The sequence below is a fragment of the Palaemon carinicauda genome, chromosome 10, assembly GCF_036898095.1.
Source record: "Palaemon carinicauda isolate YSFRI2023 chromosome 10, ASM3689809v2, whole genome shotgun sequence".
NCBI lineage: Eukaryota > Metazoa > Arthropoda > Malacostraca > Decapoda > Palaemonidae > Palaemon > Palaemon carinicauda.
The window spans coordinates 117,783,037-117,799,762 of NC_090734.1; the positions used below are offsets into that span (position 1 = coordinate 117,783,037).

At 42.1% G+C, this 16,726-nt stretch overlaps 1 protein-coding gene across 2 annotated transcripts in view; it reads left to right on the top strand.

The window, feature by feature from the left end:
• The first annotated feature begins 2,406 nt into the window (after nucleotides 1–2,406).
• Nucleotides 2,407–16,726, top strand: part of Uck (Uridine-cytidine kinase) — a 72,834-nt gene continuing 58,514 nt past the window's right edge. For both annotated transcript variants that reach the window (XM_068381748.1, XM_068381749.1), the window contains exon 1: nucleotides 2,407–2,904. In XM_068381748.1, coding sequence (XP_068237849.1) covers nucleotides 2,422–2,904 — 483 coding nt within the window. In that variant the 5' untranslated portion in view covers nucleotides 2,407–2,421. The remainder of the gene's footprint in view (nucleotides 2,905–16,726) is intronic.

Below are 16,726 nucleotides of genomic sequence, written 5' to 3' on the forward strand. Positions count from 1 at the left end.
AAAAGGAATTGCAAACTTATGTTAACTAGTAATCCTTTTATAAAGATATAGTTTTTTCCAGTGGTTTTGTCGAAACAGTGCTGTAGTGAATAAAACATGAAGAAATGGATTTTTTTTTATTAAACCAACGGCTTACATTTGAAAACCTAAGCGAAGGCAAGACGTGATTTCTGTATTAACACACTGACGCTACTAAGGCTATCACCTTTAATGCATATATATATATATATATATATATATATATATATATATATATATATATATACATACATATATATATATATATATATATATATATATAGATAGATAGATATACCGGTGTATATATATATATATATATATATATATATATATATATATATATATATATATATATATATATATATATATATATATATATATACATATATAAATCGATAGATATTTTGAGAGAGGTAGATAGATAGATTGATAGATATACCGATATATATATATATATATATATATATATATATATATATATATATATATAGATAGATAGATAGATAGATATACCAGTGTATAGACATATATATATATATATATATATATATATATATATATATATATAGATAGGTAAATAGATATACTGGTGTATATATATATATATATATATATATATATATATATATATATATATATATATAGATAGATATACCAGCGTATATATATATATATATATATATATGTATATATATATATATATATATATATATATATATATATTTATATTTATATACTGTATATTGATAGATAGGTATACCGGTGTATATATATATATATATATATATATATATATATATATATATACATATATATATATATATATATATATATATAATATATATATTTATATATATAATATATATATATATATATATATGTGTGTATGTATATATATGTATATACTGATACACACACACACACACACACACACACACACATATATATATATATATATATATATATATATATATATATATATATATATATATATATATATATATAATAGTGATACTGTTTACAAAATATTTTTTTCTCTCACCTTTCATGTAAGCCACATAGATTGTTTCCCAAACTCATTTTGGCGCCCCCTTAAGATCTGTGCCCAGGACACGAACCGCCTCCCTTGACCCCTAGTTACGCCTGTCCTTTTTTTATTTTTTTTATAGTTTATATATAGAAGATCTAATCTAATGTTGTTACTGTCCTTAGTATATTTTATTTTGATTGTTTATTCTCTTGTAGGTTTGTATTTCCTTATTTCCTTTCCTCGCTGGGCTATTTTTCCTTGTTAGCATCTTACTTTTACAACTTTGGTTGTAACTTAGCTTGTAATAATAACAATAATAATAATAGTAATACTAATAATGATGATAATAACAATAACAATAATCATAAAAATGATAATGATAGCAAAAATAATAATAATAATAATAATAATAATAATAATATAGGATATTTCAAAAAGTTAACCTAAGTCGAAAACATAATTTTATTGAGTTCTTTCGGTTAAATTAAAAACAAATGTATATTTCATTATACAATAACCGTGGTTAACGTCATAGATATCCTTAACGAGATGCTAATTTCAGAGAAACCAATTCGTCATATATTGTTGCTAATATCAATATTTGTTTAACAACTACCATCAACGCCATTACACATTCAGTGGCAATGTTGCCATCACGGCATACGTTATTTATTCATTGCGACAATTGCCTCACTACGAAACTAGAAACAACTGAATAATCCGATTAGTCATCTGCTATACGGTTCTGGGATCTTTGCGTGCATTCTTGCAAGAAAGGAACAATATAAAATTCACACACACACACACACACACACACATATATATATATATATATATATATATATATATATATATATATATATATATATATATATATATATATGCTTACACGCACATACACACACAAGCACGCGCGCACACACACACACTACACGCACTTCCGCACACGCGCGCGCGTGCTCACACACAAGTGCAAACTGATAGTCTGATACTTATCCACAGGGAATTTTTCATATATGATGAATGTCAGATTAATGCCGCAGTTGAAATCCTGGTACGATCTAGTTAAACTTACATCAGCAACTTTGAGTTCTATTTAATATATTGCACTGTTATACGGACACAATTTTTAAATACACGTAATATGTTTACAAGAAGTGTAACAATAAAATGATACTAGAAATAGTAACGAAACGTGTCCGGAAATAACAATACATCAGACCCACAGACATCAGTTTGACAGATAAGCTTGTTGACGCAGAACAACCCGGCTAACGTGAATCGTTGTCACTTGTCAATGATTCTCAGCTATTATGTACAAATGAAACTAGTTGCGGTCTTTTACATAATCCTTCTTTTATATCACAAAGATGAAATATTTCGTAGGTTCAGTAGCAATCGAGGGAGTTGAGGACATCTTAAAAGAGGTACATGCATATCGATCGACGTGGGTAATACACTTTTCAGAAGTTGATTATTGCCAGCAGTCGAGCACGTGTATTCTCTATACCATGAATTCACTCGGATTTTCTCGGGGATTTCATACAACTAGGACATTTACTACCTGCAGACGATATTACTCATCGTTATACCTTTATGCAAACGAAGGATTTCTTAGAAAAGAAACAAGTCTAACTTTATATAGCAAAAGATGTAGGGACTTTCATCGCCTCTCATTCTCGGCAAGTCCCAAGACCCAGTTACTTTGCAACAGAGGTCCCGAGTACATTCGTAGCATGTCCACGCACAAGTCCGACGACCTGAACAATAGACTTCACAATGGTATTACGAATGGCTTTGGCCCCAAGACACCGTTCCTGATAGGAGTAGCGGGGGGCACGGCCTCTGGAAAGGTAAATAGCTATGACTCATCTCTGGTGTAATTACAGCGTGAATAATATAAACAGAAACAAAGGTCTTCTTCATCAGCTGGTTTCGCCGAAGGAGCATTTGAACTGTTTATTTTGGTAGTGCCACGCACATCTATCTTTAATATCCACGTTTCATTTTGGCGTGATTCTGAGCTATTCATTGTCTCGTGAATATGCCTGCAGGTGTTTAATTGTCGTTTGCATCGTGATTTAGATACATCTTTTGTCATGAGAAGGAGGTCCATTATATTGTACTGCTATTTGCATATGATACGGCAGGCACTCCTATATTTACGCGTTTCATTTAAAGCCTTCTGACTTAACCTCATCTTTCGCCAATGGAATTATGATAATTTTCATAACGCCCAATTTGGAAATGGTTGATTATGAGGGCAGTTCCTTTAGTTCATTCCAATTCATTGTTTGCGGTGAATGGTGGGGCATGTCATTGATTTGAAAGCTACCTAAAGATTTGGAGGAAAGTTTGTTCAGGGTACGGTAGACTTTTGATTTTACAGGGTTTAATTATAAAACAGTGCAATGTTAGTTAGGATATTGGAAATGGCATAATTGAATATATCTTTGCCAATACACCATTTTGAATCCCTTTTACCTTAGGTTGAAAACATTATAGCGACGGGAACGTGTCATTTTCGAAGAGCGTAATTTTTCTATAAGAAAAGGTAGTTTTTTTCTTAGGTTACATTGCTCTGTAATACAGTAAAATAATACCCTTTGCTACATATGCTATCTTCTCCTAACATCTGGTGGAAGGATAGGTGGTGCTTCGGCCATAAGTTATTTGTTCGAACAAAAAAGGGCCCAACATTTTGTTTTCTAAATCTCTTGGTTATTTGTTTTCAATATTTAAATATACAATGTAATTACAACTCTTTGTTTTATTTTTCATGTTGATAATGAGAGATGTTTTGAAATAGTATTTAGTCTGACAATTAGAAATGGAAGCAAAGTCCATGTTAGAATAGAGGCTGGAATGCAAAATTTCATCTTGCCCCTTTGTTAAATGTGTATTTACCCCAGAAACTAGAGTGGAAAGTTACAACTCCATTTATTAAGTTTGTACAATTGATAATTAGCAGCGAAATACTAGCCCAAGGAGCTAAGTTGCATAGTGAATCCTGTTGTGCTTGCTAAAACATAGGACCAATTAAATAATGTTAAATCGCAAGCAAAGGGAGCTACGGCAAAGCAAATACAAAATGTACTAGCAATGAATTAGATGAATAGAATATCAAAATACTGCTCCGTGGGCCTTGCCAGGGTATGGCAACAATAAGATGATGTTTATTTGCAAGCAAAGTGATTTACATCAGACCAAAACCAATTTAGAGGGTTAATTTTACATTCCATAACATACAGATAAAAATAAAAAAAAAATATCTAGTCGGGAGGTACTTGTAGTACGATGAACACAACTACGAATGATTCTATAAAAGTGGTATTGAAAAATGATGTTTTATGCGTGTGCAGAAATCCTAGTAAACAAAAGCTACAGCATTTTGATCGTATTTCAATGTCATTACTAGGTTTTGAATACAACAACTTCTTATTTTTACGATGACTGCTTTTTTCATAATGACTAACGGAAACAACACAATTAAGTTAATTCCATTGCGGATGAGGAATGATTGTTAATCCTAGGTTAGTTCAATGGAGAAATTGATGCTTACTAGTGATTGTGCACATGTAAAAATTTATAGCTTAGTCCAAGTGAAGTAAGTTAGTTTGAGGTTATTCTTAGAGAAATGCAAGTTTTAAATGCTACAGGTACAGAGAAGGAGTCAGAGGATCTTGTATAATTAGCTGTACAGAGTTTGTGAAACAGGGAAGCACATTTAAAGGTTTTAAGGTCACTCCTAAATGGCAGAGGCAAGGGACAGTGACATTGCCCTATTGAGCAGGACAATGCCCTAGAGACTGACCATATATACACACGATCAGCACCCAAGCCATTTCCACTCAAGCTAGGATCAAGGAGGGCCAGGTAATGGCTGCTGATGACTCGGCAAATATGACCTGTAGTCTCCCCCAAACCTCCATCTGTATCCCACAAAGATGATGAGGTAGCAGCGACCATAAAAACTAACAAGGTTGAGCGGGATGAACCCCATTCTGGCGTTCGCCAGTCAGGCACGTTACTACCTAGGCCCACAACCCATTTGACATGATTTCAACAATGTAAAGTTCTGCATGTACAGAACAGTACATGTAATTTACTTTAGAGTTCAAGTGTGAATTTTCAGAATTTGAGATACTTTTAATAAAGAAAAAAATTACAGATCAAACAACTTCTACAGACATAACTTGAGTGGTTTTGTGTTGTCAATTTTGACTTGGGATTTTGTTTGTTAAAAAATGGTCAAGATATAATTTTTTTTTTTACATTTTACACTATTGATAGGTATAAATATAATAGAAAGTCTAAAGAAGACAAACTATCAAGATTTGTTGTATAAGGAATGAGGGGAGGTTAATTTGATTTTCTTTTCCTCTGGTACCTTGCTGTCATTGCACCTCAAGTGATGCACTTTAGGGATTACTTGAAGGTCTTGTAATCCCTCCCCCTGCTACACTCCCTTCTTGTGGCCCTTTAATAGACTTCTGTTTCCTCTTTCATCTTCACATTGCAGCTGTGGTGTTTCCCATTTTGGCACTGAATACCTCCCAGGCCACCCCAGTGCTGGGCTTTCAGATCAAAAAGTATTTTTTTTTAATTTATTGACTCAGGTCTTCAAATCAATGACTTGCCATGGGGTATGGCTTGTATAAACCTTCTCACTTTTAAGTGCCTTGAATACTCTAAAATTGTTTAACCTGCAATGGGAATAACATTGATGAAAATGCATGTTTGTTCCAAGAAGAATCCAAAGCTAGGTTCTTTACTTAATAGATTTATTTTATCGCAGCTGGAACTCTGCTACTTCACTTTTAAAGCAGTGTCAGGAGTTGTCGGTAATGAGGAAGCCCCACCCCCTTGCCGGTTCATTGAATAGTCACTTTGATTCTTGCTACTGACTAAAGCAGATGTCTTGTCAGTACTCGTACAAACTTGGCTTTTTCTAACTTTAATTATCTTTTGAAAATATGGGCCTTCCCTAAGATTGTTACTAAATGGACACTTCCATGAGTGGCAAGAGAGGTGGATCCTCATACTTTGTGTCCTTGATGCCCGGGCCATGTTTGCCGTTTAGATTTTCGCTGTGAGGATTGCACCCTTTCAATGGCAGGTATATGGAAGGAAGGGAAAAAAGGGAGGTTAAGCACGATTCTCTCCCCTCGGACTTATCCTAGAGGTCGAAGAAAGCTAATAAACCTGTTCTTTTGATCCCTGGTACTCTGTCCTCTTTTCTTGGGGGAAGAGGGGGGGGGTGAATTCTTGGTCAAGTCTCTGGGTGGAGAGACTTGCTTGTTTCCCCTAGAAAACAGATGAACCTCACCCTCTGGAGGAGCCCCTCTGCTGTTTATCATTTACTTGCAGTTGACGATGCTATGGTACGCCTTTAGACTTCTTTGGACTATAGGGTACTTCATGAGTGACCATGCAAGCCCTTCTAAGGCCACAAGCTTCCACTTCCTCGTCCAAGACGTATGAGAAAAAATGGAACCTCTAGATCTGCTAAATGAAACACTGATGAAGATGAATCTCCGGAATATTGTCGAGGTACAGTTCTGGTACTGGACTTGGCCCCCACAACGGAGTGGCCAACAGAGACAGAATGTGAGTTGGCTTTCCTGAGAGTCTTAATCCTGATCAGATGGGAATGACTTAGGAGAACCACCTTAAATGCCAAAGAAAGGCAATAAGACAGCCTTTGAAAATATATTTGGTACAACGCAAATATTCGAGACAATTTTAGAGCTTCCTTGGCCAGATCTAGCCAAGGAATCAATTGACAATGCAGACTTACAAATTTCCGACAGAACGAACTCAATTAATGCCAGATTTTCAAATAAAATATCAACTCACCCTCGCTCTGCTCCTTCACTTATATCAGTGTATGCAGCAGTCTTCACGCAAACACTTGGAACCTTGTTGGAGAAATCGACAAACAGAAGCTATGGCTATGGCTAGCCTCCAAGCAACATCATGGTTGGATTACTAGTCAGGGACGGTGACTTTCTCTGCCTCTTCTCAAGACCTCTTGGGCCCAGAGAAGAAAAAGCAGTTTACTGACTTAGTTTTGCCTGGGGTGAAGGGAGCCTTATTCCTGGCCCACCAATCTGCAAACCAATGAATTAACTTTGTTCTGAAACAGTATATATACCATATCCACAAAATTTATAAGGCAAATAGGACAACGGGAGGCTGTAGCTTTAAGAAATGCTCTGGTTATTAACAATCCATCCCTTTTCCCACCAGAGGAAGTGGAGGGAACAATTAAGAAATGGAGAAAGTTGAGCCAGGACTTGTGCTACCAGAGCCCACAATGAAATCGAGAACGACCTCACCCTTGAAGCCTGCACTCAAGAAAATGGTAGTGAGGGGAAGGTCAGTAACACCACTGGCATCGTCCTCCAGAGGGTTTACGGGTGCTGCTCAGTCTTTTCGCACCCAATTTGACTTACCGAGAAGGGGAAGAGGCAGGAGAGGGGCCATGTCCTGTTAGGAAGGCTGTCACCCCCTGCGACTACCGTGTCGGGGAATGCCTCTCAAGCCAGTGAGCAAGGTGACAGTACCATGTATCAAAGCAGTGGGCGGTGAGGGTCCTCTAACACCGATACCTCATCCCGTTCATCAGCTCTCGTCCTCCATTCACTCAAACCACGGTGACTGTTCACAGGGATCTTGCAAAGACCACATCTTGTAGGCAGAAGTCCAGAAGATGGACAGAAATATACTTTTAGGTAGTTCTGAACTTGTCTCTAGGCTTCTATAGTAAGAGTTTTATTAGTGAAAAAGTTGACAGGAGACCGGAGACCAGTAATTGACTTTTCATCATTAAATGAGTTTGTTCTACAGACACCATTCAAATTGGAGATAGCAAGCACCCTAAGAAAGGGCATCTGGAAGAACAATTATCTGCTCTCTCTAAACCTGATCGATGCACATTTCCAGTTCCCTGTACATCATTTTACAAGGAAGTTCCTCCGGTTCTTGCTCATGGGTTTGGTCTTTTCAGTTCAGTTGTGCATTGGTCTGTCGACCACCTCCCAGGTGTTCACTTGTCTCACCCTAGGAGCATGCCAACGGCATCCTGCAACATCGCAACAGACTTCTCTTCATTTCTCACGATCTGAGGATCGTAGTAAATCTTTTCAGTCTCATGCCCAAGCAGATGATGAAGTACATAGTAATGAGAGCGGCCATAACAATGGGGAAATACTTTCTTTCCGATGGTCAAGGTATCAGACTCAAAAGTTAGGCATATGATTTACTAAACCTTCAATACCCTCTAGCCTGGCTCGTTAATGGCAGAAACTTTTAGGCCAATTCATAATTGGAAAAGCTAGTTTTCATGGCCATATACATCTAAGGTGTCTTAAGAGACACTGGTCACAGAATGACCTTCTTATTGCCTAGTTCCTGTACAACAGGAAGTAAGACCTAATTCCATTAACCGACGCTCAAAGATAACCATCCAATCGACCGGATCTTCACTGCCAACCCCCAACTTCAGGGACATCATAACTCCCTGACATACCTGTCTTTTCATGGGTGGAGGTTATCCAGCATCTCGGAGGGAGAGGATTTTTGCTAAACACTGTACAAGTGATATCTGGATACCCAAGAAGATTGTCCTCTGCAGTCTACCAGGCCAAATAAGGCATCTTCTGGGATTGGTGCCATAGAAGGGGTATTTCAATTCTAGGAGCCTCTATCTAACTGAAAAGTGTACATCTTGGTTTTCCTATGCAGAGGGAAACTCCTTTTAGTTTCACCAGTGAAAGCTATCACTCATCCTTGAGACAGGTCTTTAAACTGAAAGGGGTCAACCTTTTCTCTTTGTGAGAATTTTCAGTATTAAGGAAGAGTTTTGAACAGTCCTGTCCTCCAAGGGAACTCTAGTCTCCTTTGTTTTAAAGTAACTACAGTTTTCAGGCCTTTAAAAAGCCTTTTTTCAATATTAAACTTACCCGATGATCATATAGCTGTCAGCTCTGCTGCCCGACAGAAAAAACCTACGGGCGGAATACGCCAGCGATCGCTATACAGGTGGGGGTGTACATCAACAGCGCCATCTGTCGAGTAGGTACTCAAGTACTCTATGTCAACACAGAACCAATTTTCTCTCTGTCGTGCCACCGGCAAGACCTACTGAATACGCTCTTGTTTTCTGGATTGAATTTCACGTTATTTGGTGAAGTATTCATCTCTAGTTATTAGCTATCGCTGTGCAGAAGTTATCTTCAATACTTTCTTGCATTCTTTTTTGGATTTGGATTATTTGTTGACGACTTGGATAGATTTTGAATTCCCCCCTTTGACTAATTCAAGATGTCTGACCCTTCTCAAGTCCCCAAGTACAGGAAATGTAGCGCTAGGGACTGTTCAAGGCGTCTTCCCAAGGCCTCTATCGATCCGCACACCGTTTGTTCCAATTGTAGGGGTAAAGCCTGTCAATTGGAAGATCGATGTGAGGATTGCGATGGGCTTTCGGAATTCGGGTTTCAAGAATACCTGAAATATGCACGTAGGCTAGAGAAGGATAGGCTCAGGAGGAGTTCGTCTCGCTCTATTGATTTTTCCTCTCCCCATGCCCCTCAACCTATTCCTTCCCCTGTAGTGGTTGCACCCGACCCCCCTGCTAGCTCTCATCAACCTTCAATGGCGGATATGATGCGTGCCATTCAGGCTCTAGGTGAGAGAGTCGAGTCATTGGCTAATGACCGCAATCAACTCATGGCTGATGTCAGAGAGTTGAAAGGTAAAAGTGCAGTGGGAAGTGAAGTGAGTGTCAGCGCAGTGAAAAGTGTCAGTGTTACGCATGAGGGTGCGTCTGTTCGTGCCTGTCGTCCTCCCAGTCCGGGACCTCTTGCAAGCTCCCAAGCCCAGGGGAGAAGCAATGTCGCACGACCAAAGGGTTCGACAGGGTTTAATCAGCGTACAGACGTACCCTCCGTGGTTTCGGACGTATCTTACAGAAATCGTCCCACCCACAAGAAGACGAGTGAGCCCATTTTGTCCTCGTCTGCGGAAGAGGTTTCTAGACAGAAACGATGGACCAAGGTCTCACGGCCTCTTAAGCGTAAGGTCCCTTCCGAGCTAGTCCAACGGCCCAGGTGTAGCCACTGGGTCAGTTCGGACTCGCTGCAGTCCTCCGACGACTGCACACCTCCCAAGAGAGGCAAAGAGGTACCGCAACAGGCAGTAACTCCGTCTGTTGCCGCACCCGCTGTTTTAGACCCTCAGTCTCAACGGACAGTAGCTCCGTCTGTTGCCGCTTTTGTAGACCCTAAGTGGTCTTTACTGCAGTCTATGCAGACTCAGTTAGCTGCGGTTATGCAGGAGTTTCGTGCGGAGAAGGTTGACACTGCTCCCGTTAGCCTACAACCTGCCACGGTTGTGCGCCCAGCTCACGCTGAGGCTGCCTGCTCCCACACTCCGGCTGCGGAGAAGGTTCACGCTGCACCCGTTAACCTACAACCTGCCACGGTTGTGCGCACAGCAGACGCTGAGGCTGCCTGCTCCCACACTCCGGCTGTGAGAGCTCCTCCACCCATGCGCAGTCGACCCTGCCAGACGCATGCTGACTCCCACAGACGCACGGAGCACTCAGTTGCCGTGCGTGAGCTACCACAACAACAGGAGGGTGGAGTTAGGCTGCCGTTTTTTGACGCGGTGCGTCAGCCTCCGCAACCCACGGTGGTCTCCGCTATCCTTCCACAGTCGGGTGTAGACTCTTTGCGCACCCACTTAGCTTTGGTTGTTGCCAGTTCTCAGACTGACCAACAGTGGCATGATGTTGGGTCCAGTGCAGCCACGCATGCACCCGTGCTGCCGGACTCAGCCGTCCAGCCCACTCCGTTGTCTCTTCCTCCTCAACATTCAGACGATGGTATCTCTGATGATGACGAAGCTGCACATCTTGACGACCAACACTCCGACATCGAAGAACCCAAGACCACGCCTCCCTCCTTAGACTTTAGGAAAGTGCTTGCGCTCTTTAAGGATTTGTATCCAGACCAGTTTGTGTCTGCAGCACCACGCTCACCTCCCTCTGAGTTCGCTTTAGGCATGCAGTCAGCAGCTCCTGCCTTTACGAAGCTCGTACTCGCTCGCTCGTCCAAGAGAGCTTTAAGGGTACTGGGAGAGTGGTTGCAGTCTAAGAAGCAGTTGGGAAAGACTTCCTTCATGTTTCCCCCGGTCAAGCTTGCTTCCAGATCTAGCGTCTGGTATGCCACGGGAGAAGTTCTCGGCTTGGGAGTTCCTGCCTCTGCCCAGGGCGACTTCTCAAGTCTAGTAGACTCTCCCCGCAGGCTGGCTATGAGACGCTCCAAGATTTGCTGGACCCCTTCGGACATGGATCATCTTATGAAGGGAGTTTTCCGCGCTTTCGAGGTCTTTAACTTCCTGGACTGGTGTTTGGGAGCATTGAGCAGGAAGACCTCCCCTTCGGATAAGGAAACTTCCATGCTCATCATGTCCTGCATGGACAAAGCCATTCGGGATGGGTCTAGTGAGCTTGCGGCTTCTTTCGTGTCTGGGGTACTCAAGAAGCGAGATCACCTTTGCTCCTTCTTATCAGCTGGAGTCACCCCATGTCAAAAGTCGGAGCTGATGTTCGCTCCGCTCTCTAAGTGTCTCTTCCCTGAAGAGTTGATCAAGGAGATTGCTGCCTCCTTGATCCAGAAAGACACCCATGACCTGGTGGCGTCTTCCGCACGCAAAGTCACACCTTTGCCCTCCGTACCTAGACCTAGGATGGACACGCCAGCTTCAAGGTTCATCCCGCCCTTTCGTGGCAGAGCCTCCAGCAGAGGAGGTGCTCGTGCCGGAAGTCAACGTGGGAGCAAGAAGAAGGGTTCCAAGTCCTCTAGAGGCAGAGTCTGACTGCCACCTTCTTCAGAGAGCAGTGGGAGCCAGGCTCAAGAACTACTGGCAGGCCTGGGAGAACAGGGGCGCAGACGCACAGTCTGTGAAGTTACTCAGGGAGGGGTACAAGATTCCATTCTTACGCAAGCCCCCTCTAGCAACAACTCCCATCGACCTCTCTCCCAGGTACAGAGAGGAGGAAAAGAGGCTAGCTTTACAGCAAGAGGTGTCTCTCTTACTACAAAAGGGAGCGGTAGTCATAGTCCGGGACCATCAATCCCCGGGCTTCTACAACCGCCTCTTCTTAGTGCCGAAGAAGACAGGAGGGTGGAGACCGGTGCTAGACGTCAGTTCTCTGAATGTCTTTGTCACAAAGCAGACGTTCACCATGGAGACGACAAAGTCGGTTCTAGCATCGGTCAGGAAGGAAGACTGGATGGTCTCGTTAGACCTAAAGGACGCGTACTTTCACGTCCCCATCCACCCAGATTCCCAACCTTTTCTAAGGTTCGTTTTCGGGAAGGTCGTCTACCAGTTCCAAGCCCTGTGCTTTGGCCTAAGCACGGCACCTCTAGTTTTTACCAAACTGATGTGGAATATTGCCAAATTCCTACACTTAGCAAACATCAGAGCCTCCCTCTATTTGGACGACTGGCTTTTAAGAGCTGCGTCAAGTCGTCGCTGTCTGGAGAATCTACAGTGGACTCTAGATCTGACCAAGGAATTGGGTCTCCTGGTCAATATAGAAAAGTCCCAACTCGTCCCATCCCAAACTATAGTTTACCTAGGCATGGAGATTCAGAGTCAAGCTTTTCGGGCTTTTCCGTCGGCCCCCAGAATCAATCAAGCCCAAGAATGCATCCAGTCCATGCTGAAGAAGGACCGGTGTTCTGTCAGACAGTGGATGAGTCTGATAGGGACGCTTTCATCACTGGACCAGTTCATCGCGTTAGGGAGACTTCACCTTCGCCCCCTTCAATTTCACTTAACTGCTCACTGGAGAAAGGACAAGACGCTAGAAGCGGTCTCAGTTCCTGTTTCCGAGAAGATGAAGTCGTCACTGACTTGGTGGAAGAACAACATTCTCCTCAGGGAAGGACTGCCACTGGCTGTTCAGACCCCCGACCACCTTCTCTTCTCGGACGCATCGGACACGGGCTGGGGTGCGACGTTGGACGGTCGGGAATGCTCGGGCACGTGGAATGCGGTTCAAAGCGAGTTACACATCAACTGCAAGGAGCTACTGGCAGTTCATCTGGCCTTGAGAAGCTTGAAGTCCCTCCTTCTAGGCAAGGTGGTGGAGGTGAACTCCGACAACACCACAGCACTGGCGTACATCTCCAAGCAAGGAGGGACTCATTCGATGAAGTTGTACGAGATCGCAAGGGACCTCCTCACCTGGTCAAGAGATCGAAACATATCCCTTGTAACGAGGTTCATTCAAGGCGACATGAATGTCATGGCAGACCGCCTCAGCCGGAAGGGTCAAATCATCCCAACAGAGTGGACCCTTCACAAGAATGTATGCAACAAACTTTGGGCATTGTGGGGCCAACCCACCATAGATCTGTTTGCAACCTCGATGACCAAGAGGCTCCCAAATTATTGCTCACCGATTCCGGACCCAGCAGCTGTTCACATAGATGCCTTTCTTCTGGATTGGTCCCATCTAGACCTTTATGCGTTCCCCCCGTTCAAGATTGTCAACAGAGTACTGCAGAAGTTCGCCTCTCACGAAGGGACAAGGTTGACGTTGGTTGCTCCCCTCTGGCCCGCGAGAGAATGGTTCACCGAGGTACTGCAATGGCTAATAGACGTTCCCAGAACACTTCCTCTAAGAGTGGACCTTCTGCGTCAGCCGCATGTAAAGAAGGTACACCCAAGCCTCCACGCTCTTCGTCTGACTGCCTTCAGACTATCGAAAGACACTCGAGAGCTAGAGGCTTTTCGAAGGAGGCAGCCAGAGCGATTGCTAGAGCTAGGAGGACATCCACTCTCAAAGTCTACCAGTCGAAGTGGGAAGTCTTCCGAAGTTGGTGCAAGTCCAAATCAGTATCCTCAACCAGTACCTCTGTAACTCAGATAGCTGACTTCCTGTTATACCTAAGGAAGGAAAGATCCCTTTCAGCTCCCACGATCAAGGGTTCCAGAAGCATGTTAGCAGCAGTCTTCCGTCACAGAGGCTTAGATCTGTCCAACAACAAGGATCTACAAGACCTCCTTAAGTCTTTTGAGACCACGAAGGAGCGTCGGTTGGCCACACCAGGTTGGAACTTAGACGTGGTACTAAGATTCCTTATGTCAGCAAGGTTCGAGCCACTTCAATCAGCCTCTTTTAAAGATCTCACTTTGAAAACTCTTTTTCTCGTCTGCTTAGCAACAGCTAAAAGAGTCAGTGAAATACACGCCTTCAGCAGGAACATTGGATTTACATCTGAAACGGCTACATGTTCCTTACAGCTTGGTTTTTTAGCCAAAAACGAACTCCCTTCTCGTCCTTGGCCGAAATCGTTCGAAATTCCAAGCCTTGCTAGTTTGGTTGGAAATGAACAAGAAAGAGTACTGTGCCCAGTAAGAGCTCTTAAGTACTATTTGAAACGGACTAAGCCATTACGTGGACAATCAGAAGCTTTATGGTGTGCCATTAAGAAACCTTCTTTACCAATGTCGAAGAATGCAGTTTCTTATTATATCAGACTTTTAATTCGAGAAGCTCATTCCCATCTGAATGAGGAGGACCATGCTTTGCTGAAGGTAAGGACACATGAAGTTAGAGCTGTCGCAACTTCAGTGGCCTTCAAACAAAACAGATCTCTGCAGAGTGTAATGGATGCAACCTATTGGAGAAGCAAGTCAGTGTTTGCATCATTTTACCTTAAAGATGTCCAGTCTCTTTACGAGAACTGCTACACCCTGGGACCATTCGTAGCAGCGAGTGCAGTAGTGGGTGAGGGCTCAGCCACTACATTCCCATAATCCCATAACCTTTTTTAATCTTTCTCTTGAAATGCTTTTTATTGTTGTTTTTTGGGTTGTCCGGAAGGCTAAGAAGCCTTTCGCATCCTGGTTGATTTGGCGGGTGGTCAAATTCTTTCTTGAGAAGCGCCTAGATTAGAGGTTGTGATGAGGTCCTTTAGTATGGGTTGCAGCCCTTCATACTTCAGCTCCTAGGAGTCGCTCAGCATCCTGTGAGGATCGCGAGGCTCAGTAAGGAAGACGTACTTAAAAAGGCAGAGTAATTGTTCAAGTCGACTTCCTTACCAGGTACTTATTAATTTTATGTTTGTTATTTTGAATAACTGCTAAAATGAAATACGGAATACTTAGCTCTTAAGGTTAACATATATGTTGGTCTCTACCCACCCCCCTGGGTGTGAATCAGCTATATGATCATCGGGTAAGTTTAATATTGAAAAATGTTATTTTCATTAGTAAAATAAATTTTTGAATATACTTACCCGATGATCATAAATTAAAGGACCCACCCTTCCTCCCCAATAGAGACCCAGTGGACCGAGGAGAAAATTGGTTCTGTATTGACATAGAGTACTTGAGTACCTACTCGACAGATGGCGCTGTTGATGTACACCCCCACCTGTATAGCGATCGCTGGCGTATTCCGCCCGTAGGTTTTTTCTGTCGGGCAGCAGAGCTGACAGCTATATGATCATCGGGTAAGTATATTCAAAAATTTATTTTACTAATGAAAATAACATTTTCAAACCACTGAATCAAGCTTCACAGAGGGACAAAACGAGTAAGCAAGCTGCTCGGACTGTCGTACCTCATTAGCCATTCTGAGGGTTGGAGTAATGCATTGTTTTCCTTCGTTTTTTATTTCGTAGGAAAAAACAGAAAACCCTGCCATAAACAACCCAAGATTCAAACCATTTCCAATATCCTACCTAAGAAGTAACCGACGATCTGGCAGAGTTTCATCTGTGCCCTGTGAAACCACTAAAGACGCTTTCTCAAAAGGACTCTGCTATTCAGATGGTGACAGAAGCAACCTTTTTATCAATGCAGGTAGACTCCAGATATAAATCTCTTGAAACACAACCTCTTCATAGCTTCGGGTAACCATAAACATAGTACTGAACCAGAAAACAAGTGATCAAGAACAACCGACACAGGCACGGGCTCATGAAGTCAGAAGAGTTGGTGCAATGTTAGCCTTTCAGAAGAACCCGTCAGTGGGCTAGTTCCTGAAGGCAGGAGTTGGAAATGTCAGACGACCTTCAGGACCCATTATGTATGGGAATGCACCCACAAGTCACTTGACACATTCTTCTTAGGACCTGTGGTTGGTGCTCAGCAGGTGGTTTAGCGTACCTATCTCCCTCACAAACAAGAAGCATTTCATCTCGGGTAATGTTTATGTCTGTTTAGGATGCGAGTAAGAATGTCTTAATTTTTCCTCTTGGGCTACTGTTGTTACATTGATATGTCAGATGTGTTGCTTGAACAGGTTTTGATATAGGTAAGACACCATACTGAATAACTATTCTCATAATTTTAAGACTAGTGTGGGTTTGGTTAGTAATGTAAACCTATAATTTTACCTAGCCTTACATTACAGACCAATCTACTACAGTACCTATAAGGTAAAATTTGGGCCACTCAGAGCATTATCAGAAGGCCTAAGTGGGAAAGGACATCAGAGTAAATGGTTCATTTCAGAAATGGGCAACCTTCAAGATAGGTCAAAGAACCTGCAGGGAGTTTTTAGATCCAGACATTATAAAAACTGAATAAAAAAATGTAATAGGTATTTATGTGATGAAATGAGAGTTAGTTTATGAAAAATGT